The sequence below is a fragment of the Plectropomus leopardus genome, chromosome 5, assembly GCF_008729295.1.
Source record: "Plectropomus leopardus isolate mb chromosome 5, YSFRI_Pleo_2.0, whole genome shotgun sequence".
Lineage (NCBI taxonomy): Eukaryota > Metazoa > Chordata > Actinopteri > Perciformes > Serranidae > Plectropomus > Plectropomus leopardus.
In genome coordinates this window covers 29,413,241-29,440,066 of record NC_056467.1, presented here as the reverse complement: position 1 = coordinate 29,440,066, position 26,826 = coordinate 29,413,241, and the positions used below count along the sequence as shown (strand labels likewise).

The window sequence follows — 26,826 nt, the reverse complement described above, 5'->3', positions numbered from 1 at the left end:
GAGCTATGAACGTTTAATTTGACCAGAAATCACAGCCAAACATGTCTCAGCATATAGTTTTTTGTTCATTGGGTGAATTAGTATTTAGAAAAACCAAACTGCATCGTTTTGGTCAAAATGTTGGTGACATTCTTATGTAAACAAAAATGCATATAAACACAGGGGCAATATTGTACGGCATGTTGAGCTCAAAGGTTTTTGCTGACCCACAACATTCACGTAATCAGTAAAATAATGGTTGGAGACTTTTGTTGCATGTCGTCCTCTTCTTAACCACAATTCCTATTCTATTCAACTAATTTACTGCTATTAAATAAAGACAAAATGTTAAAAATTAAAATTAAAATTAAAAAAAAATTAAAACTGTTAGAAGTTATGTCAACAATGCTTATGTTTACACAGAGATTGCTAAGTTTCAATACAATAAAAAAATCTGTTATAAAGCATGTCTGGCACACCAAACTACAATTTCTTAATTATTAAGCAATATTAATAAGCAGTTCCACATCACTGAACAATGCCTTTTTCCCAAAACAAATACTTTGCAGAACCTTCTGGGGTTGGGTCATATTTTTGCAAATACAAGATATTAACACACATCATTTCTAAAGTAGTGTAGAGCTATTGCTGACATGGGACTGCTGCTATGCCATCAGAGTTATTTTATGACTGATAAAGAGAAACAAACCTCTGAATCCAGTCACCACAGACAGTAACTCCACACAAAAGGTAAACATTAGTCCATCCTACCTTTTCTCACCATCCAGCAAGGATGCAATAAGAAAACACAATTACTGCAACAGTTACAGAAATATGAGCCAAAACAACTATTTAGTCTGGCCATCGGAAGATAATGCTCAGCCTTACTGTGGGGTTAAGCACCCATAATCCACTGGGATGAGTCAGGGGCAGGTGTGTCAAGTGGTAGCATTATACAATTAGCCCTGGTCTGCATTAGCGCAAGGCTTGATCGGGACAGGTGGTGGTGGTAGTGTGTGATTTCCCAAGTGTTAGTGTATTAAGAGGGTGATCGGCCTCCAGAGCTCTGGGGGTTTCTGGTTACCCCATCCACCCCCTGACAGAGGTGGGTGGGCCCCTCCACTGGGCTGCATGCCATGCTATTCTCATCGTTCTGCTCACTATTAGAAAGGCCTGGCACATCCACATCTTCCAACCCCTGTGAGGCCAGTAACTGACTAAACTTGGCGGAATAATGCAACTAAGAAAATGCTGCAAATAGGGATCCTCTCCTGAAGCTAGTTTAAGTTCCATTAGCCTCGGCCAGACACACTTTCTCTCATTTATCATTTAAATAGCTTATTACAAGGGTTTTCTGTCCATATTCTCAGCTAAATCAGTCAATCTACTATTGTACAGGCTAACTGCTGAAGATTCACGGGATCTATAGTTAAATGTTAAAAATTTTAGCCCAGTGAATATTGATGCATAATTGAGAATAAACAAAAGCTAGAGGGACTTTTATCAAACCTAGATTTCTAGATGGCTGCAAATACATCAAGACATGATATTATCTGTTTGGCAAGTTATCCACTAAAAAAGAAAAATGCATCAACACATAAAGTTTTAGTGATTAAACTTTTATATATTGTGTGGATTTCTTTTTTATTTAATGTAAGGCAAGTTAGATGAGGCTTGTCTAAAAGGTCATTTTTTTGCAGCAGTGTGAAAATATGTTCTGTATAAAAAGGGAGCAGAAATGAGCTTGATGCCATGGAAACTAACAAAGAACAATGTGCTGAAATGAAAGGAACATCAAGCAGGTTGAGAAACCGCAACCGTTACAATACAGGCGTGAGGATAAATGTGTAGATGATATTTCTGCATGAAATGCAAATGAATAATGCATTGTGACAGCTTGCTAGATCTGCTTGCTATTGTAGAGTAGATCATTAAGTTGTATACATACAAACCTGGAATAAGAAGTACAAAAGTGCTTTTAAACTGCATTTTCAGCCAGTTATTTTCAAATTAATATTCTAATGAAGCTCTTTTTAATATTAACATTAACTATGCCTTTTTTTAGTAGATAAAGAGCAGCTTAGCATAAAACATTAATCTAAAGATAATGGCCTTGTTTACTTGGACCCCGTCTGAAGAGAGAGTTTAATGACAATTTTATAGAGCAATCCCCACCTCAATGTGAGGGCTAAACAGATATGAATCAAGACGTGTGAATGACACAGCACTTATTTCATTCAATAGGACACCCAGTGGGCAACAGGACAGGAACGAGGACAGTTGCCAAGTTGGTTTGGACACACGTTACAGGAAAACAGACATATTAACAGACATACCCATTGGTCCAAATCGACTGCCTGCTTGGCAGAGAGCAAGAAGGGAAGGGGAGGGGAAGTGGTGTCAGATAACAAGTAAAAAAAATCATAATAAAATAAAAGCAAGGAATTAAGTATAGCTATGGTGCTCACACATAGACTGAAGGATCATGATGTATAGTGTGCTTTATGGTGGACAAACGCCCAATCTGCGATCCATATTTAAACAAAAGAGGAGCCACACTAAAAGAACAAACAAACAAAGACCACACAGCTGGGACCTGATATCAAACCAAAATCTTCTAATAAATGGACTAACATGATTCTATTACAGGTTTGAGTACTGTTAGTAAATATAAGGATAAAAACCGGCAGACATTTGGTTGAGTCTCTATCCCCTGTCTAAAAATTCTTCAACCTATTAACACTTTAAAATTCCTAATAAATAATGTGAAAGACATTCTTGGAACAACTTTAATTTATGAGTAATTAACTATTTGTTCTATTAATGTGTTCATAAATATTGGAATTAAGTACATGACACTTTAAAATATATAGTAGATAATGTGGAAAACTAATGTGGAACAAATTAACTTGCATGAGTTGTCAACTTAAAAACTTGTGTTCATAATTATGTTAATTAAGCATTTCATCACAATATTTATGAACACATTTTTAAGTTGACTCCTCATAAATATTAAGCTTTCACATTATTTAAAATATTTTTTTTGGTGTTATGTAACACACGCTTTTAAGTTGATAGCTCATGAAAATATATAGCAAATTTTTCCACATTAGTTGAAAGGAATTGTAAAGTGTTATATACTTAATTAACATAATTACGCACACAGTTAATTCCTCATAAAAGTGTTGTTATTGCATTTTTTCACATTATTCATCATATATTATTTATTTATATATTTAAAAGGAATTTGAAAGTGTTAATCGTATCTTTATTCTTGTTTTTGAGTCCTACCTCGGTCATCTCAACCGTGTTGGCCAACATCTCCTGTAGAGCGCGGACCGACAGGGACTGCTCCAGAATGAAGGTACAAATGGCCAGGTCCGGGGGCACATTCTGCAAAAAACAGCACGCAGGAAAACAAAGCTGATTAAAAGCAAGGTTTCATACAGAACAGGACAAACAAAAGGAAGGAGGGGTGCCAGTATCTCACCTGAGCATTGGAAGTGGTTTCCAGGAAGCAGAGACGGTTCCCAAAGCCCTCGCAGGACAGACATAGCTTTATCTGCTGCTCCTTCAGGACGGAGGCAGTGCACTGCAGAACGACTTGATCATCCTGTACCCAGACAAACACATCTAGTCACTGGCTTTTCATTATTATGCTCCAACCTTGAACCTCCACACACTTCTCTCCCTTGGATCAGCTGATTTTTGCTGCTGCTTGTCACTGATAAGGCTTCTTTTACGCAAAAGAAAAAAAAATGCCTTGAGTTAATATTTTGGTACAGGCATTGTTTACAACACTGACCTTTTATTGACTAAAGTGACCGGCTTCATAAGGAGTGAAAAAGAAGAACACTTGCCTACAGCACATAGTACAAAAAACAGTAAAATAAAAATAGGCACTTGTTGTAGAGTACACAATGACAAAAAATTTGCTGTGAGACATTGGTCGCTCTCTGCTTTCAAATACATTTACTTTGACCTTTGCACTTAAAACAGATTTTAATTCAATTTACATCATCATATTTAGACACTCATCATCATTTATTTATTGTGCCTTTAATTTCTAAAGGTATTGGGAGACTATCAGACTGGAACAATCTGAACTCTTTCAGATTCATTACTTCTTTTCATGACTTTAAGACCTGATCTGTTCTTTGTTTTTTACACAGTGCACTTGTTTATGTAGACTAATTACTTTTGACATTATGTCATTTTGCCTGGCACTGCTCATTTAAATGCATGTTTATTTCTCTGTCGGTGAGATTTGCACCATAACTGTCAGGTTTTACGGTTCAGAAAGAGAACCTAACACATAACATCAAGCAGGCAGGTTGTTTCCAACAGTGAAAATGGCATCCCAAAGTATGAGTTCATAGGATGCTATCAGAGAGGATACATTTCATAGTGTTTTGGCAGATTCAGGCATAGTAAATAGTAAATGGACTGGCACTTGTACAGTTCTTTTTTAGTCGTTCAAGCACTTTCATGCTACTGTCGCTTTCACCTATTCATTCATACATTCATATGCATACACATTCATACACTGATGGCAAAGCCATCGGGTGCCATTTGGTATTTAGTATCTTGTCCAAGGACACTTCGACATGCAAATTAGATACATCAGTGATTGAACTAGCAACTTTCTAATTAGCCGCCCAAATATTCAGCCATTTATTCGGCTGTACAAGCTGGAGAACTCTACTTTCTCAGTCTGTATAGCACGCACTAAGGAATTTAATGAAAATTTTCCCTTTAATACTTTTCATTGGTGCTGGCAATTTTTCAAACCCTGCAAGTTTTAAATGCATGTTCATACTTTTATTCCGACACTTAATGGACACCAATTAACAAGCTTACTTTACTCATCTAGTATTGAGGGTTCAGACTGCAAGCAACTGAAACCTCTCCCATGTGCCAAGCATGTAGGAGAACTCAGTGGCCAATGCAAAAAATGTGAATGGCACAATCTAGAGCTGTTGTGTTGGTGGTCCATTCTGGGCTGCTGTAGAAACAGCAAGTGGACTCCATGGCTCACTCTGAGCTAACAACAACAAGACTCTTAGTTTCAGGTGATTGTACATAAAGGAAAACATAGTTATAATAGTATCATAGTATTCTATTTCTGCCAAAAATATCCCCCTAAATTTGCACAATGTAGCTTTAAGTCTGTATTAATTGTTGTCAAAGTTATGTAACTTAAAGTAATGCAGAAATAACTTTTTTCAAGTCAATTTGGACTTAGACTCTACTGCCATACAACAATAAAAGAACTTAGAAACACATCACACTCACTAATGCTCATGGATTAGACAACTAAAGCGAGTTTAAAGAGTCTGACGTTCAATCAGAAATTATTATTATTATTATTATTATCATTATTATTATTAAAAAACAGTGTAAAACTTGTGCAACATGGGACAGAGTTAAATATACAAAATAAACCAAACATAAAATAAACGAAACAATCAATAAAATATAAGTATATGTACACATATATTAAAAGCAACTGGCTAGCTGCAAAGCTGAAAAAAAATGTGTTAAAAAATCTGACATTGGTAGATTTGTAAAATGGTGAGCTGTAATAGGCCATACATAATTTGTTGTTTAGAAGTAATAGTTGTCCATTAAATGGCCAGTAGAGAAGACTACAAATAGTTCCTCTCAGTGCATGTTGCTACAATGGATACACGCAACTCAGCTGCACAAGCAGAATGCTAACAGACAGTAATTTGTTGCTCCTGGTCAATGCTGGAACCCTCCAGTGACTGGTGTAAATACAGCAATAAACACCCCCTCCCCTGTGACACGCACACCTGACACTCAACATTCCCAGCTGTTCCTTCACCTCAGTCATTACGCAAGTGGATCCATCACTTAACCTCACTTACATTCCTCTCAACAGTTCTGGACAGATTCCAGACTTTTTTCCCCTCTTACCTAACAACTAATGAATCACTCTGTCTTCTGGTTCTTAACCTTCTCACTGTCTTTGCCCTGAGGAGTGTACCACAAAGTAAGAGTAGTGTCTTAGCGAGGTATGTTGAGCAGTTTTTGTTCTGAGTTTCAGCTTGAAATCAGCTGAAAAGCACCTTAAACTGCTGATTTGAGTTGCATCACTCTATAATCAGTGTCAGCATATGAGAGACACACATCGTCAGCTGAGAGAAAACATTATAAAGATACTTCATCCAACTTGTTAGACCATAATATTACAGAAATACCACCAAGCAAAGCTGTACAGTAACAGTATTGCTGTATGCATCGCAAAGCAGGGTTTTGTTTGTTTGTTTGTTTGTTTTACACAGGTACCTAGAGTTCATCAGAGAAATTCTGAGCAAGAATACTGTTAACTTTATTCACATGGTTGCAGCTCTCACTGAACTCCTAAATGTGAATGAGTGTTTTCTGCTCAATTTGCTCACAGTGTTTATATGCTTAGTTCTAATCTGCCAAAATCTGTTCACTGCTATTATATTACAGCTAATAGATTAGTCTGTTGTTGGTATTTATCACAGATATTTTTCAATCCATAAAAGAAATTTCACTTTGATTTGTCCAAAAACTAAAGTGATGTATACGTCTCCTTCATCAGGGATGATTAGAATGTTGAAATCTGCGGCATAAATGTTAAAGTTTAAGAGCTGCAGAATGTGCAGTGGTCACATTAGAAATAAAAGAGTGATAAAAATAGACTAAATAGATATATATTAACTTGTGCAAAGTATATGTCATTTTCTGGCAACTCTTGCATAATTGAAGCAATAGTGTTGCTTTGTGCTGTAATACATGTTAATATTCTTCAAAGGTGAAAGGAGGCGGCACACGGTCGATCAAGTGTCAAATGATGCACTGAAGCAGAAAGTCTGAGTTAACAGAGAGGTGTTAATCACCTTCGGGATACCCTGTTCGCTCTGTTCAAAGCTTTAGGGTTTGTCGAGCCAGCTCAGTCAAAGAAAACCTGGCTCTGTAGACCAGCTTCATGGCACAGCCCCCTGGTGATTCAGCACCACCAGTGACTTATAGTGTTTATAGGCAGGTGTTTTAAAGCAACGCAGAGGGCAGCGCAGCCGTTTGCATGTCTCTGTTTATGGCACATAGCAGGAAAATGGAAAGTGATGCAGTTTGGTGACCTCGTAACATCTACTCCTCTCTTATACCCAGAAGCCTCTAGTGTTTCTCTGGCTGAAGAGTGTCCCCCCTTCCTTCCACAGGGCTATCATCTATCTCTCCTCAGCCTCGAAATGTCTCCTCTGTCCTGTCCTGTCCTCGTGTTCACTGCTGTGCACTCCGGAAAGTGGAGCAATGTGCCCTCTCTTCTTCACTGCAGACATGAGCAACAGCACTCAGTGCAACTCAAGTGTTACTAAAACTCTATATAGACCATACAGACATTACTTCTGTGGAAAAGATGTAAATGTAAAGTTTTTAAAAAACAGAAAAAACAAAGTGGTGGAATATCTGTCCCTTCTCCCTCATACAACAGCAACACATATCACTCACACTACTTCAAAGCTGAGTTTCAGACCAGTGGCTATATGGGCCGACATGGATCTTTGTTAATCAGGACTGACTACACTGCAGATAAGCTGTCAGGCCACAGAAAAAGCTAAGCTGTTGGGCTGAGTAAGAGGGGCAAAATGGGCTAAACTGGCCATGTTTTGAGGACAGCGCATATGGACTCAGACTGCAGTCCCCATTAAGGAGATAGGGCTGAGCTTGTGGGTGTCTAAAAGCAGACTGAAGCAACCGAGTGAGTCATTGCTCTGAGACAAGATGTGCGATCAGATGACAGCCATAGACGATATATGCCCCAATGTTATACAGCAGTCCTACCCAGTGGCTTCTGTCTATTTCTACAGACACAGTCTCACGTGGCAGATTGACTCTGCTTCAATCATTCTCTCTCTGTCGGCAAGATCAGAAAGAGGCAGAAAACCCGGAGGAAGACTGTGAGACCGGGATTAGGGCGCACAGCCCTGGCCTCAAAGTTGCAGAGAATATTTTATATGTAATTCCTTTATCTGAATAACATTTTTCATGAATGTAAATCATTTTGTCAACATGTTCTTAAATCACAAAAAGAGCTTTTATGTGATCTGGATTATCAATGAGATGCATGAATAACTGTAAACCTGGTCAGTAAATGACAATGGGAACATTATTCTAATAAAATATGATTGTCTAGGGGGGTCTGTTAACATCATAGAGAAAATTATCAAATTAAGAAGAACAACAAACCCACCGTTTATCCTACAAATGAACAGAAATGATTCTGAAACTTGCAGAGATGTTAAAGTCTTAAATGTAGTCCAATAAACAGTATTGCCAGCAAAAATTTAAGTGAAAGCCAACCCCCAAACTCACTCTTGATTGCTATATTTGCATTTTTTTACTGTGCTTTGTCCACAATTTTTGTATCTTTCTCTTGCTGCCTTCAGTATGGCACCTGGTTGCTACCTTTTCATATGACATTCCTGTCTGCTGTGCCCTGGAACGTCCTGAACACAGCAAAATAAGAACAAAATTGGAAAATACCACACACTTGAAGTGGGTCATAAGGGATGACTAAGGGGTATTACTTTTCTAAGAGTCTATGGATTTTATTTTTTTTAATTCTGCATAGCATACCTTTATGTATGATATTAAGCACCTATGACGGTTGCTTGAGAAAATGGTTGGTTACCTGTGGAACTGGCTGGTGGAGCAGATAAACACATGAGCCTAAGCCAATGTTTGCCAGCACTTTGCTGGATCTGTTATTCCACCCTGAACGTCAGGACACACAAATTTATAATGGAAATCTGTCAAGCACTTCAGCAGCTCCAGAGCTGTGTCCTTCCAAGAGTCACACAGAGTGAATCACTTCCAAAGTGACCATGTGAAAAGCTGACTTAGACATCACACAAACCCTTGAGCTTAACTCATGCTTATATTAATAGAGGCAGCTTTCAGGATTTGAAGGATGTGCACCTGACGCTTTGTAGTAAGCCAACTGCAACTCCTGGTTATTTGTTAATCTCATATGACCCAATCTGAGTAAAAACAGGTAGGCAGTGTTGAGTGAATGCCAGGAAGTGCTAGTTATCACCCACCTGACCTACTCATGTAAAACCCGGGTGGTGGGCGAAGACGTGTACATGAAACACATTCGATGTCCTATCAACATGGTGGGTGTAGGGTTACAGTCAAACCATGTTTGGACTTGAGGCATCTAGGCTATGTGGATGTGGGGGGGTCAGACAGAGAGGTAGAGACAATTGGATGTAAACTGACAGTTACACAAACAAACACACTAGTGTGCGCAAATAGAGGTGTGTAATGCAGCACAGATTTACAGCCAGAGGCACAGATAGCGCCTGAAAGCAGACACCTTTGTATATTCTCTAGGGCCGTCTGTTGGTGCACATGCAGACAGAGGGTAGCCAGGGTTCCCCAGACAAGCAGGCACGCTGCCCGAACCACACAGGAAGCAAACAAGCACACTGATGCAAAATGGTGAGAGATATCTGCTCCCACCGATCCTTTCATGTCCTGCTGAACTAAGACGAAAAACAGTAGGGGCACCAAGGTGTAATTATCCAACTGTGAACGTAGCTGATCGGCAGACAGTGTGTTAGGTTGTTAAGTTTAGTGTGGCATGCAGTGACACTTTTGTTTACGGAGGATATCCTCAAAGATACAGGTGGGGAAAGAGGACATACTATATGGTCTCCAAGTGAGAGCAATGAGATTATTTTGTCTGGTAACCTGCTGTGTGGGACATTTTTAGAGAAGCACAGGAGGTTGATATTGTATTTTTACATTGTCTCAACTGATGCTGATGGAAAACAAACACAAGCATCCAGCAAGTCCTCACTTACAGCAAGAAATCTGCTGGTTCAGGACTTGCTGACTTTGAAATATGATATTTGACATGCAAAAACTGTGACACTGTGGCTGGTGGCTTTATAATCCACTGCAGTGTCCAGAAAGTTATTTCCCTTACTTGACATTTAACTGCGTGTTGGTACAATAAAGACTATCAGAACACATCAACAGTGATAAGCCTTCATTACCATAAAAAACAAAGTGGTATGTGACCTGTAACTAGGAGACACAGACATATAGCAGTTTAGTTGTGGTTGTTTTAATGCCAAAGGCTATTCTTATTATAGAGTTTGTTTTCTAATTTAGGTAGCTATATATTTTGTTCGTCGCCCTCCATTAGAAATTGACAAATCACCTACTGGGTAAACTCATGGCCCAAACACACTGGAAGCAGCTGACGCACATGTTTTGAAGCACACTTGTTTTTTGCTTTTTCAAATTGCCTGAAATACCACCTCCTGTGAAACTGACATGTTTCTTTTAGGCATATTTTATATTCAGAATTCTGATCTGCGCAATATAAGGGTTAATGGAAACCACACCTATTGAGGCAAAGGGGAGAGATGGAGAGACAGAGAGGCCTCAGTTTTTGGCAACAGCTAATGTTTACTCCGTTTGGCTTTGCTTAAAACCTTTTGCACCAAATGGGGCACATTGTTTTTCACGACAAAAACAACAACAATTATATTTAAAATTATGTTTTTTAAATGTATTTTGTTGGCAAGTTAACATGGTGGTTTTAAAGTAGTTTTTTACTGTTTCACTAAGATTTGTTTATTTAGGTTTGTGACTGATTTCTGAATATTTTTAACTCAATACTGGTCTCAAATTCTTTATTGACAAAAGGCCACATCAATGCCCCTTAATCACCTGCCTGGTAATCAAATCACTCTTCAAAGAAATGACATGTCGATAGTTTCTTTACAGTTCACATTTTTTGCCTGACGCTCTGACCAAAGTGTGCTGATACAGTCCACCCTCAGGACATTGATTATATTTCTGCAGACATAAAAAGAGTGAGGGACAGCACATTGCACAGTATGTGGGTGGAGAGTGAGAGAACAGTTCAATAAGGCAGAGGGGAGCGTGGTGGTGGGGTTTCCCTTTGAAAACAGGAACAGAGCATGCAGGTGCACTGTCAGGATTCTCCATTACAGACTGCAGTCACACAGGCCTTGTGTTAATTGTGCATTCTTGCTCATGTTTTCTCCACTGGTTGATAAATTTCTCCAAGAATAAAACCTTCATATTTTCTCCCTTACTGACCCCTACATTGTGTCTTTCTTCCAAAAAAAAAAGCATTTCAAGATTAGCACATTTTCAAACCCATCACCTGACACTGCAGATTGAGGGTGATAGGTCTGTGCTGCTTGAGGATAAGATGGGAGTCACCAAGTGCGAGTACAAAGTCTGACTGAGAGTTTAGGTTACATACACTACACATCATCTCTTACACATCACCTCTAAAATAGCCAAACCATCTCCTTAACTTACTGCAGTGTAAACAGATAGATTTAGCGCTGGATAAATCACACTTTTTACTGCAGTGATCTGCTTACCAAAAACTGACAAATCATGTTTGACTCTCTTTCCAGGCATTAGATGGTGATGGTTTGTTTTCTTTTGCATGTAACAATTAACAATCTATAAAAAAAACTGTCATGATGCAGCCTAACCTGGAAGTCCAGGCCAGCACTGAGATTTATGGCATCAATATATATTTTTTGACAAAGGCTACACACAGGATCTAAATTTGTGATAAGCAGCTCAACCATAGTCTGAAGGTATCGCTTTTCTTCCCCTCTCTCCCATCTATCTAATAACATGGTAATTTAGCATTCCTTTTTCAATGACCTTACATATGTCCTTTTTTCTTATCATTTTAATACAATTAAACAGATACTTTGCCCAAGTTCAACCAGCTTTGTATCATGATAATGTCTGTAGTATGTGTTAATGAACTACGATAAACTTCTCTCCATCTTACTAGCAATGAGATCTCCCTGCTCATCTCTCAGCTCAAAATGCTTTTCACAACATTCAGCTGATTATTTCTGGTGCTCTGGCTGTTGCTCGAACTACGGATTGTACTTCTGCATTTTTGCATGCCCACCACCACAGACACAAAGAGTGTAGAAATGGATCGAGAGAGAGACCTGTCGCTTTCTTTCTGTGTCTCAAACTCAGATCAAACAGTAAAACTAGGCAGTGCTGACCAAATATAAACCAAGATTCTGTCACTGTTTTGCCTGTCTTTAGGAACACGTTTTAGTGCACAGTTTGGCTGTAATCGAGACACTGTCAACAGAGAGTGGGTTACATACTATTTCCTGTATTGTTACCAGCAGGCTGCCATATTGTTTCCTGTTTCATCATGGCCAAACTCATATTATGTCACCCTCCAGTGGGAGCGTTTATTGGTCTGGTGCAGCACAGTGCATTCTGTTAGTTGTAGGTTTTCTACCTCTTTAGCAAAAGCAAATGCCACAGCTCTTTTCCTCTGTTTTTTGTTTTTTGGTTGTGTAGCTCCAATTTAAGAGTATTTAATTTTTTCACTGCACACAGCATAGTCCATCTTTCGAGCAGTAAAATACTTCTTTAAGGGCCCACAGGATCACTAATGGCCTCACACAGTGTGATAGCCCTACAGTCCACTATAATATGCCTTAACAATTACAAATACATAAAAAACTAGTATGAGCAGCATGTTCAGTTTAAAGAAAAGCTTTTACTCTGTTGCATCAAAGGCTCCTTTGGCATTGAAACACAATAGACTTAATTACTTAATTTCCACTCAAGTTTCCATTTGACTGGAAAAACATAATGGAAAAAGTCCCTACAGACTAAATGGCAGTACGACAGCACAAAACAAACTAATAACTATTCAATCTCTAAATAAATATGCACTTAACAACACTGGCAAAATGTTGGTGAAAAAAATAACTAAATTAGAAATATTTGCTGCATTGATGCAGGAGTCACTGCAGTCATATGAGTGTACATAAATGTGTGTTTCTTGTCTAATGTGGATTTTGCAGATAAGTTACATTGCACAGAAGTTATAGGTGGCTCAAGACAGAAAAGTTATTGTGCTGCATTGAATCACTGACGATAAATCTTTCAACCGCACACAAAAGAGAGTCGAGAGGATTTAGAGCCTTGTCTTTGCTGTCTGTTTGTCTCTTCATCATGCTCACTTTAGCTCCACACTATTTCTTTTGATTTACTCAATTTTCTCTCCAGACGCATATTATTTCATTGCAGTCCTCCTTTCTCTCCCCTTTTCCATTACCTCTACCATTTTGCTGTGGGCCTTCCCCTTCCACTCCTCTCCTATTTTAGGTGGCTGCACCTGTCACTATCACATTCCCTCCTTCTGCTGACCAGCAGATACTTAGAGGTCTCACTCAGAGATACTTAGAGGCCGCACTTGGAGAAAGAGCAAGACTTTCTTGCTCACCGGGAAAGCATTGAGCACAGGAAAACTAGCTGGTAACTTAACTGATAGGCAAAAAGCAAAATAAAGCAAACACTGCCCAAAAAGTGAAATACATTTAACATTAGGAAACCTAATCAAAAGCTTAGCTGGTTACACATTTCAGCAACACAGACATCAAAACTAGGGTTAAAATCTTAACAATGGCTACAACTCTTACAGGATCCAAACTTTTTTGATAAGGTTGCTGAGAAAAATATCTACTAGATAACAGGAATATGTTCCATTTTAAAGGGATTTTAGTCGCAAAACAAACACTCTGGAATTAAACTGTGATAATTCGCAAATTAATTTCTAAGGGACCTGACACACAAGGGTCAGCCATTAATCAAGCCAAGAAGGAGTGGGATAAAAAAAATTAAAAACCCAAATTGTTATATGAGGAAAACTTTTCTTTTTCTTTAGCTAATAAACTCTTAATGCAGTTAGTCTTTTTTTATGTTACTGAAATATCATTCTTTCCTTCATGCAGGCAAAGAATTGAGGCAACACAATAGTTAGCCTTTGTCACCTCTAGTTCTTTAATGTTAGTTTGGTGCATCTGGGCCTTTCGAGACACCATGTTTCATTTCATCGACATATATTGTTTTGACAGCCCACACACACACACACACACACACACACACACACAGATACTTCCTTCCCCTTCGGCTCAGTTAAACTGCTACAAACTACCACACATCAAACATTAAACAGCCTCTGCCCTTTGAAAGACGATAAGTCTGGCACACAACAGCAATTCAAAGGAAAACACTGCTATAAATAATTTATTTTAGCTGGCCTGAATCCAAAATCCACTACTCTAAAAAAAAAAAAAAAAAAGTGTATTTGTCTTAAGTGTGAGCAAAGTATTTTCCAGACCAGCAGGCCTGTTTGAAACAGATGTGCAATACAAATATTGAGTATGAGTTGATATGCAGATAGAGATTTATTGGGCAAGACAAGCGACATCCCTCAGTCCAAATGAAAATATAGTCTGCATACATGAAGGCAAATACAACAAAGACCTGCAGTCTATCTATGAAACTATTCAGCAACCTAAACATTACACCACAAATATCTTCAACTAGCCAACAAAGTTAAGAATCATGGTTTCATCTCAGCCCACGCTCAAACTTATTTAGTTAATAACATCATATTGTTATAATTTCCAGACAGCTTTTGCAGGATAATCCAAAAGCCTCAAAACAAATGACTGCAATGTGAATCCAACACATTTCCATCTCTGACAAAACTCTGACTGCACACACATTCTGGAAGATTTGGGGCATCTTGGAACAAAGACTGTCGGTTAGAAATTATGAAGTAAACATCGGCCGTCTGGACTTGTTTAGCTACAGAACACTTTATGCTGTACTAGCCTCTTCAGGGCTTTGAAACGATCATACCAGCACTTTTACTACAAATCAACTGTATCTCTGCCAGCCTTTCTGAACACGACCCACTTCATACAGTGACCCAGTCTTTCTCATACATTGATGTAGTGTATTTGAGTGCAGCAGTGTTTTCCTCCCGGTGAGGTGGTCTGTAGCTACATCAATAGTTAGCTACATCAATATGAGATTGAAGTCGCAATCATCAGCCTTTGGCTCCAGTACGTAGAAAACTAAACAATTAGCAAAATTTTCTCTCCATCTCTGAAAAGCTCTGCTGATACGGGCGTTACTGATTTTGTTTATTGTCAGGCTCTCTGCGCCAGTTTTAAGGAGTGTATTCTTTTGTGTGAGGTTAGAGCGAGTCTGTTTATCTTTTCATCTTTTTGAGTTTAGTCCTGGCACCATCTAAGTTTGACTGACTCATTATTTTAAGCTATTATTCACTGTCTCACTTTACGGTCTTTGAACTATGAGCGGCGGAAATGGACAAAACTTGTGCACATTTGTGAATTAGTGTGTAGGGGAGTGGAGTTCAGATTTTAGGACTGTGTAGCATTGTACCTATCTCTTTTTTATCACACTAAATGTATCTTTTGCACATATTTGTGAATGCTGGAAGGTGGGAGAGGGGAAAGGTGGTTTTAGGATGTGGGAATGACTGTCCCCTGACAATTTTATTGTTGCAATTATGCACAAATTTGTGATTTATTATGAATACGTGGGGTGGGATATGGGGACAGTAATGTTTGTAAAATTCTGTGACCTGGTGTTTTGTTCTCTATTTACATCAAATTTATTTGTTTCATCTACCTGCCCAGGGACTACAGGCAGAAAATAGCAATTTTACTAAAACCTGGTAAATTGTATCTATCCTTATTTTACATAAGGTTAATGTATTATTGTGCACTACATAAAATTACATTGCACTACATTCCATTAAAGTGGTAAAGTGACAGAGCTAATCACTGACAGAGCTGACACTGACACACACAAACACACACACACACACACACACACACACACAAAGGTTTCATAACAGTTGTCACTTTGCAGCACTTTGCTCCTGCAGGATCCCCCTATGTCTCATGCCTGACAGAGCAGACCACCTGTTTATTGTGTAAACTGCTGTGACCAAAGCAGGCGGAGTAACAGGTGCTGCATGTGTGTGTGTGTGTGTGTGTGCGTGTGTGTGTGTGTGTGTGTGTGTGTATGCGTGTGTGTGTGTGTGGTTATGTGTGCACTGTTGCCCCGCTGCGGAAGTGTTCATCTCCTGGGCTCAGCACTTCTAAAGCCCTGCTTCGCTCGCACCCTCCCCACTTCCCGCACCCCTGGCCCTCATCTGCTGCTGTCCCAAAATCTGCTGCTGCTATAACTCACTGATGCACACACTGTGTGTGTGTGTGTGTGTGTATGGGAGAAGGTACTAGGAAGGACAGTTGGGATGAAAAACACGGAGTGACTGTGTCTCTGTACAAATAAACAGCAGTGTAACCAATTTAATATGTATAAAAGTTTTTGGTTTCCTCTGTCAGTTATAATCTAAACTGCAGAAATTGAAATCAGCATCCCAAAGAAAGAGTGACAGTTGCAGATGGCCAAGGTTGATAAGGACAATTCAGTGATTTAATAACTAGTGGGAGATGCAAATAAGCTTAGACAGACAGGTAGGTTGACAAGCAGGTACAGGTTGCTCGAAAAAAAATAAGCATGACAAAAAAACAACTATCTGACAACTGACTGGGGACAGGACCGGGATATTTGCTGCTGGGCTGATGAAGAAATGAGGTGCAGGTCGTGAGACGGGCGGGGAAGCTTAAGGGAGGGGAATGAGGCGATTGGAGGGTAGATGGGAGTGGCAGGATCTGGAGTTAACGGAAAGTCCGAGGACATCGAGTGTCCAGATAAAGAATAACAGTGAAGGGGTCTGGGAAAATGGAAATGTGTCTAAAAAAGAGGGACAAAGAGCCTGTTTAGATCTGGTATGAGCATGCATTTCAGTGATATGGACAGCCAAGACACATTGCCATTCATACCTATCATGCGTCTCCAGCTGACCACCTGTGTTCAGATTTGGTTACTGTCCAGCACACTGTTTATCTGTCCACCATTTTGCTAGCTGCTCTGTAGCATGCTTGCTACTCAAGTTAGTTGTGTCAGTAAAGCTGACACATCTCCTTCCACAGGACAAAATGATGGACGGTCATGCATCACTTTGTCCAACTCTACATAAAATGGGTATGTTATTAGCACACTGTCACCAAAACAACCACCACATCCTACACTGATGACATAGTCCTTGTCGGAGACACATCAGAATGGCGTTAGTGTTCATACTAAAAAAGATATGTGGTCAAATGCATCCCAGACCACCTCAGCAAGAAATGCGTCTTGGTAGCTATTTATACCCGTATTTAGCGCTATCCAGTTGTGATCATATCACCGGAGACGCATGTTGATGCCAGGTCTAACAAGGGTGAGAGAGGCAGAGTGAGCAATCTTGTTACTGTAAAACATAATCCTAATTTCATTAAATGATATCCCTGCATTTTTAAAAAGTCCCTCAAATGTAAAACTTATTTGTCAACAATTTGTGGTCTGTGAAAATTAGATGTTTTTCTCTCATCTTGGTATGAGTGATCTTGACCACTTTTAAGTTTTCTCTTACCTCACAGAAGAGAAAAAATAAAATAACAAAACACATTGGTGAATCCCAGATATTGATGGGTACTGACAAAATAAGAACATATTGTGGATATGAGCAAAGATAAAATAAAATTTGTTTGTGTATCGTTTCTTTCATTAGGCCCAAAAGGACAGATGCGGGCAGAAGTAGCATTTCATTAAACATTTCATCATCTGATCCAGTAGATCAGAGTAAGACTCCTTTCAGATACCTTAATAAATCTATTTAAAGCTAGAACCATTTGTAGACAACACATTTATTATTTTAAAAAATGATTACTCTAATTAACTCTTGATTATACTAATTATTCCAATGACACAGAGGGATGTGAGATAGATTTTGGTAATAGAGCTGAACAAATGTGGGTATTGTAACAAATTGGTACTGGGTGCAAAACTGATCAGGCCATGAGAACCTAGCCTAAAAAGTCACGAGTGGGACATCTGAGTGGTTAAGAGGTACAAGACATCACCGCAACTTCACCAAGCCTGCCAGTGACCTTCATTGCATCTATTGTCTGTATCTACTGTCCATCACATAAAGGTAAAATTCAGGGGGAAAAAACAGTCACTGGTAAAATCAGACTTAAAAGCAGACACAAGAACAAAAACAAGCGCCCCAAAAACTAATATCCACCCAGCACTGAATTATTCATTTACAGGTCAAAAGACTTCTCGATGCCTGCATTTAAATCTGGGCTGGGCTGAACCTGGGCTGAAAATTGAAAGACGTCCAGGTTGTTTGCACTGCCTTTCAAAGACTTACTTCAGCGTGTAGTGGGACCTGTATGACATTGAAATATAGTTTTTTAAAAGTTGTTAAAACATTGTATATAACCTTGACATACACATTTCCCCTTTCAAACTATTGAAGTCTGGTTTTAACCGGGACATGACGTCACCTTTGAAACTGCAAAACGCCAAATCAGTGCTTCCTGTCAACATCACAGCCTGTACAGCTCTGACAAAAGTCACTGAGGCGTCTTCAGCCTGCATTTGTCACAACTGACAGTCACAACAATGAACAAGATCTCCGTTCACTTTACAGGCACACACCCACATCCACACAGAGACACACACCACTTCTCCCGAAGGATGCTGGCAAGTAGGACACTGACTCCTCTGGTTTCTCCCTCCAGAGTGTGTGCACTTATAGTGGCAAACTATAATAAGAAACTGCTGTTATAGACTGGAACTCGAATACCCCTTCAAACTCACTCGCCTATGTGATTCACACCGCAAATGTGGCATCGTGAAACAGTGACACAGCTTTTACCGTCACCTGCAGAGAAACTGCACCATTGTATGAACTCCAGGTTACCTGATGAAAGCTCTCAAGTGTTTATAGCTCACAGACATTTCAGCAGTCTGTGGCTTTTTCTAAAGAGAAAAGGTAAGACTGCTGCAAGCTAAGCCAATCTCTTGACAGCTAATGTGGGGGCTGAAGTGCTCTCAGGGTGGTGTTTTTATACCTGATAGCAGTAATTCAACATCCACTTTGTTTGAGTGGATGGAGAATTTAAGTAACCTGCTACTGTACAGCAGGTGGCATGGCTACACTCCACCAGCTAGCGTGGAGAAGCCTCACTGAGCACTGTATGAGTCACAGACCTGGGCCATATAAGAATAACACAATGACACCTAGAATAGAATAGAGCTGCACTGCTGAGCAAACTGTGTGTGTGTGGCCTTTTTGTGATGTGAAAACATTCACTTGAGATTTGCTGAAAAGACATAAATCCATAACATTTTTTTCCATCTGTTAAACTGAACAGGATTCAGCATTTGAAAGATCTAGTCTCCTATTCTTTTCTTCTCCTGCTATCAAACAAAAAAAAACATGGGGAAAAAATACAAATGTGGTAAGACTACCATGTCTTACTCCCAAACTCACACCCCCACAGCTTTTTATCTTATTTGGAGGATTCCCAACAAGGATGAAAAAACAAGTAGAGTAACAGAGAAAAGGATAAAAATAGAGGAACTGACAGGATTTACACTGCTAGCATTTTTTCAGCTCCTTTCTCAAATAGACAGTGATAGATTCCTCAAAGGAACACTTACATGCTCACAGCTACTTTGACAGGAGCGAAGGGCAAGCCTGTACAACCTGCTGTAGAGTTTGTGTATTTGTTCCATTTGTTACACTTAGAACCACATGGGGGACAAGGGAGATTTTAATGATTTTAAAAATATGGAAAATGTTTTTCCTTCCGTTGATTTCTTAGCTCACAAAGCATAGCAGGTTAAACCTTGTACAACTGATACAAGAGAGAGAAAAAAAATTAAGAGCATCTGGCAGTGAAGTGAACTGCATTTCTGTGGTATCATGGCTCTTCTGTGCAACACCAATGTGATTTAAACTAACCTAATTTTTCATGTGCTATTGGAGTCTCCAGTGAATTTCTGTGAAGCCAAGTTATTTTGTCAGTGGTTTCCACAGCACTCACCCTTCCTGCTTGGTCTTATATCATGCAAAAGCCAAAGTGTTTAAGTTTTGAAAGCTTCAGTTTCTCCAAAATGCAGCTTTAATTAGATCAGGCCCAACTTATATGGCATCAACTCTACACTTACGCGAGCAGAAAAGCTGCCTGTCACAGTGAAAACCCATACTGTGCCAGATGAGAATGAATAGAAACATCTTAAAGTGACAGTTCAACCCAAAACCAAAACTGTACTTTCCCTGTTAGCTGTAGCTCTAAATATGAATGTAGATTGTTTTGGTGTGAGTTGCTGAGTGTTGGAGATATCAGCCATAGAGATGTATGTCTTCTCTTGAATTTAACGGAGCAGTTTCACGTTGGAACTGTTTTCTTTCTACCAAAGTACAACAGTATCACAACACAGAAGGAAGCCTGTATCTACTGCTTGCTCTCCTAGCACCACTGAGCTAGATAATGTTACAGCCCAGCCGAGGAGGGCAATATAACTGTTTACATCTCACACTGTGGAGAGCATGAGCCTCTCGTCCATGAGCAGAAGCACGCTTCCTTCTGCGAGGGGATTCGGTTGGACAGTGTAGTTTGGCAGATGGAGAACAGTTCCTACATGATAAAGGTCTGTGGATTATCGAGGGTAACTAAGACATGATTTCTAAAAAGAGACACTGCTGTTGAGTTTTTCAAATGTTCCATCTAGTTCCATTATAATGAAGGGAAGGCTGACATCTCTACGGCCGATATCTCCAACACTCAGCAACTCACATCAAAACAATGTAGACTGATAAATAGCACTACAGGTAAGCGTTCAAATACATATTTCTGATTTTGGGGTGAACACTCCCTTTAGGACTCTGAAAGACCTGTAGGCTTGCTATAAATATTGATACACAGTAAAATCTGCTAACATGTGCATAGCTTTGAGCTTATAAAGGCTACATTTGAGGAAAACAAAGGACTTTTTTTGGTTAACAATACATTCTATTTGGATAAATTTTGAGTTGTTGTTTTTTTTTTTTTAAATCACAAGTTTGTTATCCTAAACTAGACACCACTGTGTGATATACGACAATTCTTTTATACATCTGTTCATTTTCAAAAGATTTCATGAAATCGTTATAAGATGACACAATGGCCGCTAGAAGAAAATAGTGATGGACTGAGCTAAACCCCTGCTGAGCCTTGGCACACAGGCTGTGAACCTCCATGTCAAGTTATGTCACTATGAACAGATTATATGAAGTATTATAAGACTACAGTCTGCTTCCCCAGCTGGTCCAGGTGGGGTAAAAAGTCCTCTTTGCTCTCACTCTGCTTTCATCACACCTCCCACCTCCAACATAACCCAGGGAAAAACCCCAGCAGAGAGAAACAGCTGACTCACACAATGCCTCCCATCACTGTCCTCTAATTAAAAGCCTGATAACACAGAGCATTTGGCGTACGCTTTAATCCAAGCATCGTCACAGCACCACAAGACACTTACATTTTTAGCCCTGTGTCCCCAGTGGGGATTGAACCCCTGACCCCAACACTGTTAGTGTCAAAGATAGACCCATTGAAGTACACAACACATTAATAATTCACAAAGAGCTGCATTGTTTTTCCTTTTGAAGTGATGGTGTCTAATAGTTTCATCCTAACTGAGCCTCTTGAACCAAAGGACCAACCCGCTGAAGGCATTCGAAGTGTTTGGACTGTTGTGTCTCAACATTCATTTGCCAATTTCAGAGGAGGAGAAAAAAAGGCAGTTTATACTTTTGGAACAGAAGCAACAGCTGCTCTGTAATGCCGTCTTGTGGAAGTTGTGAGCTGACTCCACAAGCTCGGCAGGAATCCCGTCCATCAATATAATTTGCCTGTGGTCTTTTTGCATGCCGTTGTCTGGCCTATTTGTCCTTGAACTATTATTTCACAGCCAACTAGATTCAAGTGACAGTGAGGTAAACATTGCAGGAAAGTAGAGGTCCACTTAAACAAAAACACATTTCACTGTGGAGTAGGGCTGCAATTTATGATTATTTTTATTGCTGATTAATCTGCAGAGTATTTTCTTGATTAACTGATTACTTTTTCATCTATTAAATGTCAGAAAATGGTGAAAAATGTTGACTGGTGCTTCCCAAAGCTCAGCCTGATGTTGTTTTGTCAATAGGCCAAAGAAATATAGTTTACTGTTATAGATTAGTAAAATAACCAGAAAATATTCTGAGACTTTTGACTTTTTTTCTGTAAAAACTTACTCAAACCAATAAATCGTTTATCAGATTAGATGGCGAGTAATTTAATATTTGACAACTAACCGATAAATTAATTAATTGTTGCAGCTCCACTGTGGAGGTTTTGTTGATGCTCCTCCTCTCAAAGACAAATAAAGTGAGTAGAGATGAGAGCAGGGGTGTTCAAACTTTTTTTTTTTAATGGTGGCCAAATTATATAACATGAAATTACCTACTGCTACGGCCAACTGCTTTTTACATCAAATATGTAATTTTTAGAAAAAAAATATCACAAATATATAACCCAAATCTGACAATTTCATCTCTCATTGTAAATATATTCTACTTTCCCCTGCTCCTGAAAGCAGCAGACCTCACTATCCACTTTACATGTCGTTCCTATGGCTATGTCTGTCATTCAGTTTGCTTTTTTAATGCCCTTAAATAGGGCCTGCAATAATTCTGTATTATTGATTATTGACTGTCACTAGAGTCTCATCATGTTATTAACAACCTGAGTCAAGTGTTTCCAATCTTGTCATTAATAATATGATTCAATTACCAAAAGTTATTAAAATTTTTGTTTTTTAAAGGGTGACAGCTTGAATATAAAAGTTTGTCAGTTTGCTTTAAAGGATATAAAACCTATTCATATGTTGATATTGATATCAAATATATTGTTCAGCTTTAGACTTAAAACACTGGCTCTTGCAGTAACCTAACTTATGATCTTTCAGCTAATTACTGGTATCAATAGCAGTTTTTGGCATCCTGATTGCGTTTTTTAACATCCAAAGGTTGGTCAACTATAGGTTCAGGTGCATGGAAACAAATGGAATCAATTAAAATTAATATATTAAGACAATTAAATATTGTATCTTTCTGAGATAGTGCACACATACAGTACAATCTCTCTCTCTCTCTCTCTCTCTCTCTCTCTCTTTCTCTTTCTCTCTAGCTTTATAAAACCATTCCTCCAACTCAGCAGTTTTAGGTCATTTTTCGGGGGTCGTCGCCCATTGACTTTGACACTGGAACTGGACATCTCTCTCCTGTGACTATATGCTCGCTCCTCCAAGGAAGACATGCAGCCTTTGGCCAGCTGTCCCCTGCAGGCTCTGGGTAGCTTGTTGCTCTGCTTCCTCACCCCACACTGACAGGCTCTACTTTCCTCAGATAAAAATAGATAACGATGCTAACAGATGCACCAGCCCCTGTCTATCTATCTGGGCTCTCACACACACACACACACACACACAGAGAGAGAGAGAGAGAGAGTTACCCACCTATTCTTCAGCCCAGAACATTCTGGACGTAATATAGAAGAGATTAGGGCGAAACAATGAGCAGTGCATTCTTAAAAGATCAAAATATGATCATGTAATGTGGGTTGGATTTCTGCGCTCACACGAGATTAAAGGAATCAATTACCAAGTTTAAAGAGAGCAACTAATAAGCAGGTCATGGCACATTCAGGGCACCGCAAAAATAGTCAACTATATACAGAAACAGGCCTTGGCTCTGAGAACTGCAACTACAGGTTTGACTTAAATATCCAATGCCAGAAAAGCAAAAGCGATGTAAGTGAAGAAACTGTTCAACCAGTTGACACTGAGGAGCAGCGAAGCTGATGCTGAAAGGTCATGAGTCAAATTTAGATCAAAAGTTTTGTCACGTAGAGAATGAATTTATTGCTACTCCTCAGTAAAATATGATCTAATTTCCTTCCTCACTGTCCTCATAACTCCTCATCTCCTCCATCTCCTCTCAGGCAGCCAATGCAGGTTTCCCAAAAAGGAAAGTAAGCAGGACTCACCGTTCGCAGGAACTGAATCTCCTCCTCTCCCTCTCCCCCTTCTGCCATCCTTCGCCGAGGGTTATTCGCAGCTCCTCGGGAGAAAAGACAAAATCCTTCTAATTTCTCTCTTCAGGATTTGTAATTTTTATCTCCTTTGCTATGTCCCTCCCTGTGGCTCTCCACGTTGCACCTCTCCTTGCTTTCTTGTTGCTGTACCCCCCCCCTCTCTCTCACACACACACTCTGTCTCTCTCGCTCTCGGTGCTCGTGTGTGTGGGTGTGCTGGCGAACAGCATGAGTCCTGTGGCTCTCACGGTGTTGTGAGAGAGAGTGACAGGAGGCGAGGCTCTCCCCGACTTCTCTCTCCTCTCCACTTGCATCCCCCAACCGCAGATGAGGGAGGGAGGGAGGGAGGGAGGGGCAGGTACCTTGTTACACATTTACACCGCTCCCATCCCATCGTGCCGCCATGTTTGTAGAAGTGGGCCACTCCTTCACACAGGCTGACCCCCTCCAACAAACACACATACACACACACCTCCCCTCCCTCCACATGTCTGAAGCTATAAAAGGAAAGGGGGTGAGGACTAGCCTTTGGGGAGTGTGCAGTAAGAAGAGATGCGCAGACACACACACACACACACACCTGAACTCTTTAAAGTGAAGGCACTGCACAGATATAGTGCATTAATGCTCCCCTTGGATGCTACGTGGAAACACCTGTATCACCTGACAGTCATCTGATGAGGTTCAAATGAATGAATAATTTCAATTTAGGTTACATGAATCATGGGAAACAGATAATTTCTCTTTTTTTTCAATCAGTAACCAAAAAAGGAATAGGCTGAAGCCCAAGGCCTATTTTTGTCTACTACAAATCAACAAAGGACAACCCAGAATAACAGCAACACCAAAGACATGAAATAAAAGAATTAAAAACTAAATTCATTGTACTCTAAACTCTAATGCTCTGGGTTGTACCAGTTTAATGTTATGATGTTTTTGCAGGTAATTATCATCTCTGCAAGAGCAATGCAGAGACAGCACAGCCACACATGCATAATGGAGGATTTGTACAGTCACTATCTCTAAGTGTGAATACTAACTTTGTGATAGGATTTTTTACTGATAAAATTAAGTTGATGTGAAGAACTTAGGTGCACAAATTCATTAAAATGTCAACATTTGTTACTTACAATATATACAATAAGACAGAGACAAGAAACATCCTCAGTTTAAAATAAAAACCCCAAAGTTTGATAATCTGCTAGATCAGGACTGCATTGTGGTTAAATCTGATTTGATTGATAGTGACTATCATCAGATTCAGATGCTTATACTGGAAAATACAGACTAATCAGTGAGTGGAAATACTCAACATCACTTGTTTTACAACACTTTAAACTTACCTTAACTAAAACTAAATACGAATATCTAACTCTAATAGGTGGCACTGTGTCCATGACTCCATTACTTTGATAAAATATCAAAAAATATGATCATTGTCCCATATCTCAAGTTTTCAGAGCCCTAAGTAAAGTCTTGAGATTATTATATCTGAAAAACAGTTTGGAATAATTCAGCAATGACACGATGCAGAGAAAAGCTGCAGATCAAATATGACAGAAGCAGGAACCAGAGAATGTTTGACTTTTGTTTTTACCTAATATAGGACCTTAAAGGTACATTGAAAATTAAAATTACTGGAGAATTTCACGTTGATTATAAGCAATTTGATGAATATCAATTTAACCTTTCAATTACAATTATTACTCATTGTGTGCCATAACTCAACAACAAGCAGTTGTAAATGTTAATTTTCTTTTCTAATTGATGAGGTGATCTTTATCAATTACTGCCTATACCTTGACTTGAATTCATATCTGCTGGTTCAAAGCTCCACACTGAGTGCAGCAGACACTACAGATGTGTTACTACAGTCTAATCAATAACAATATGAGAAGCTTTGACATATCAGATTTTAATTAGCCCCATGCTTTTTCACACCTTACCATAATAATTCACATTTTATGCTTCAGTGTTAAAAGTAGCAAAGGTCTTTAGCTTTACTAAGAACAGTAATTACCATATTATCTTTTAAGTAGAAATATCACTGTCAACAGCACCCTGGCGTTTTGTAGGCATGCAAGGAAATTTGTTGCAGTGATTTTAAAAGGGGAGAACTTGTCTTGTGTACAGGTGTGACTAAAAACGTCATCAATTTGATCCAACACAAGCAATTTGAAGAAAAAGCCTTAAAATGTAAAATGATTGTAGAGTAAAAATGTTTAGTAACATTTTTTTTATTAATTCATTTATTTTTTCTCTTTGGGACTGCTGTTATTCCGGGCTATGCGTTGGTTAATATAGCAAAGGCAAAAATAAGCCTTCAACTTCAGCCTATTCCCTTTTTCGGCTACTGACTGAGAAATTTGGTCTGAAAAAAATCTGTTTTGATGTCTGTAACTAAGACCAAAATTTAAAAAAAAAAATCATTAAAAACAAATTCATTCAAAATTTCACCTTGGGCATTAGAAACAATTAGGGGTGTTTTAGTGTATTCTCTTATTTTAGAGACCAAAAATCCAATGTAATTTAACTGAATGTTAAAAGGTCTCCATCCAGCTTTCCTGTTTGTTTCCATTGCAGCCTAAATTAAATCTTATTTTAGCTCTGAAAACATTATACTGTGACACAAAATTGCAAATAGACTGTGTTTAGACAATAAACCAGAAAACAGCTATTGCAGACTACAGCGGCCACATTCTTCTCTCAATAGCCAACGCTCTGTCTGGACATCCTGATCCCTGAAGCAAAGAGATATGCGTGAGTGTCAGTGGCACACCCCTTTTGGTCATATCAGGCAGCAGGGATGCACCAGACAGGAGAGCTGGAAGTCTGAGCGGAAAAAAAAGCGCATCACACAGAATCGGTGACATTTCTGCAGACAGTGTGCACACATCCACAC

The 26,826-nt window shown here is 39.2% G+C and overlaps 1 protein-coding gene across 1 annotated transcript in view; it reads right to left on the bottom strand.

Annotated features, from left to right (window-relative positions):
• ryr1b (ryanodine receptor 1b (skeletal)) overlaps nt 1-24,192 on the bottom strand; it is a 95,801-nt gene extending 71,609 nt beyond the window's left edge. The window contains 3 exon segments of the mRNA XM_042486394.1: nt 3,271-3,372; nt 3,470-3,592; nt 23,877-24,192. Of these exon segments, the coding sequence (XP_042342328.1) occupies nt 3,271-3,372; nt 3,470-3,592; nt 23,877-23,924 (273 nt within the window). The 5' untranslated portion in view covers nt 23,925-24,192.
• Between the last annotated feature and the right edge of the window lie 2,634 nt (nt 24,193-26,826).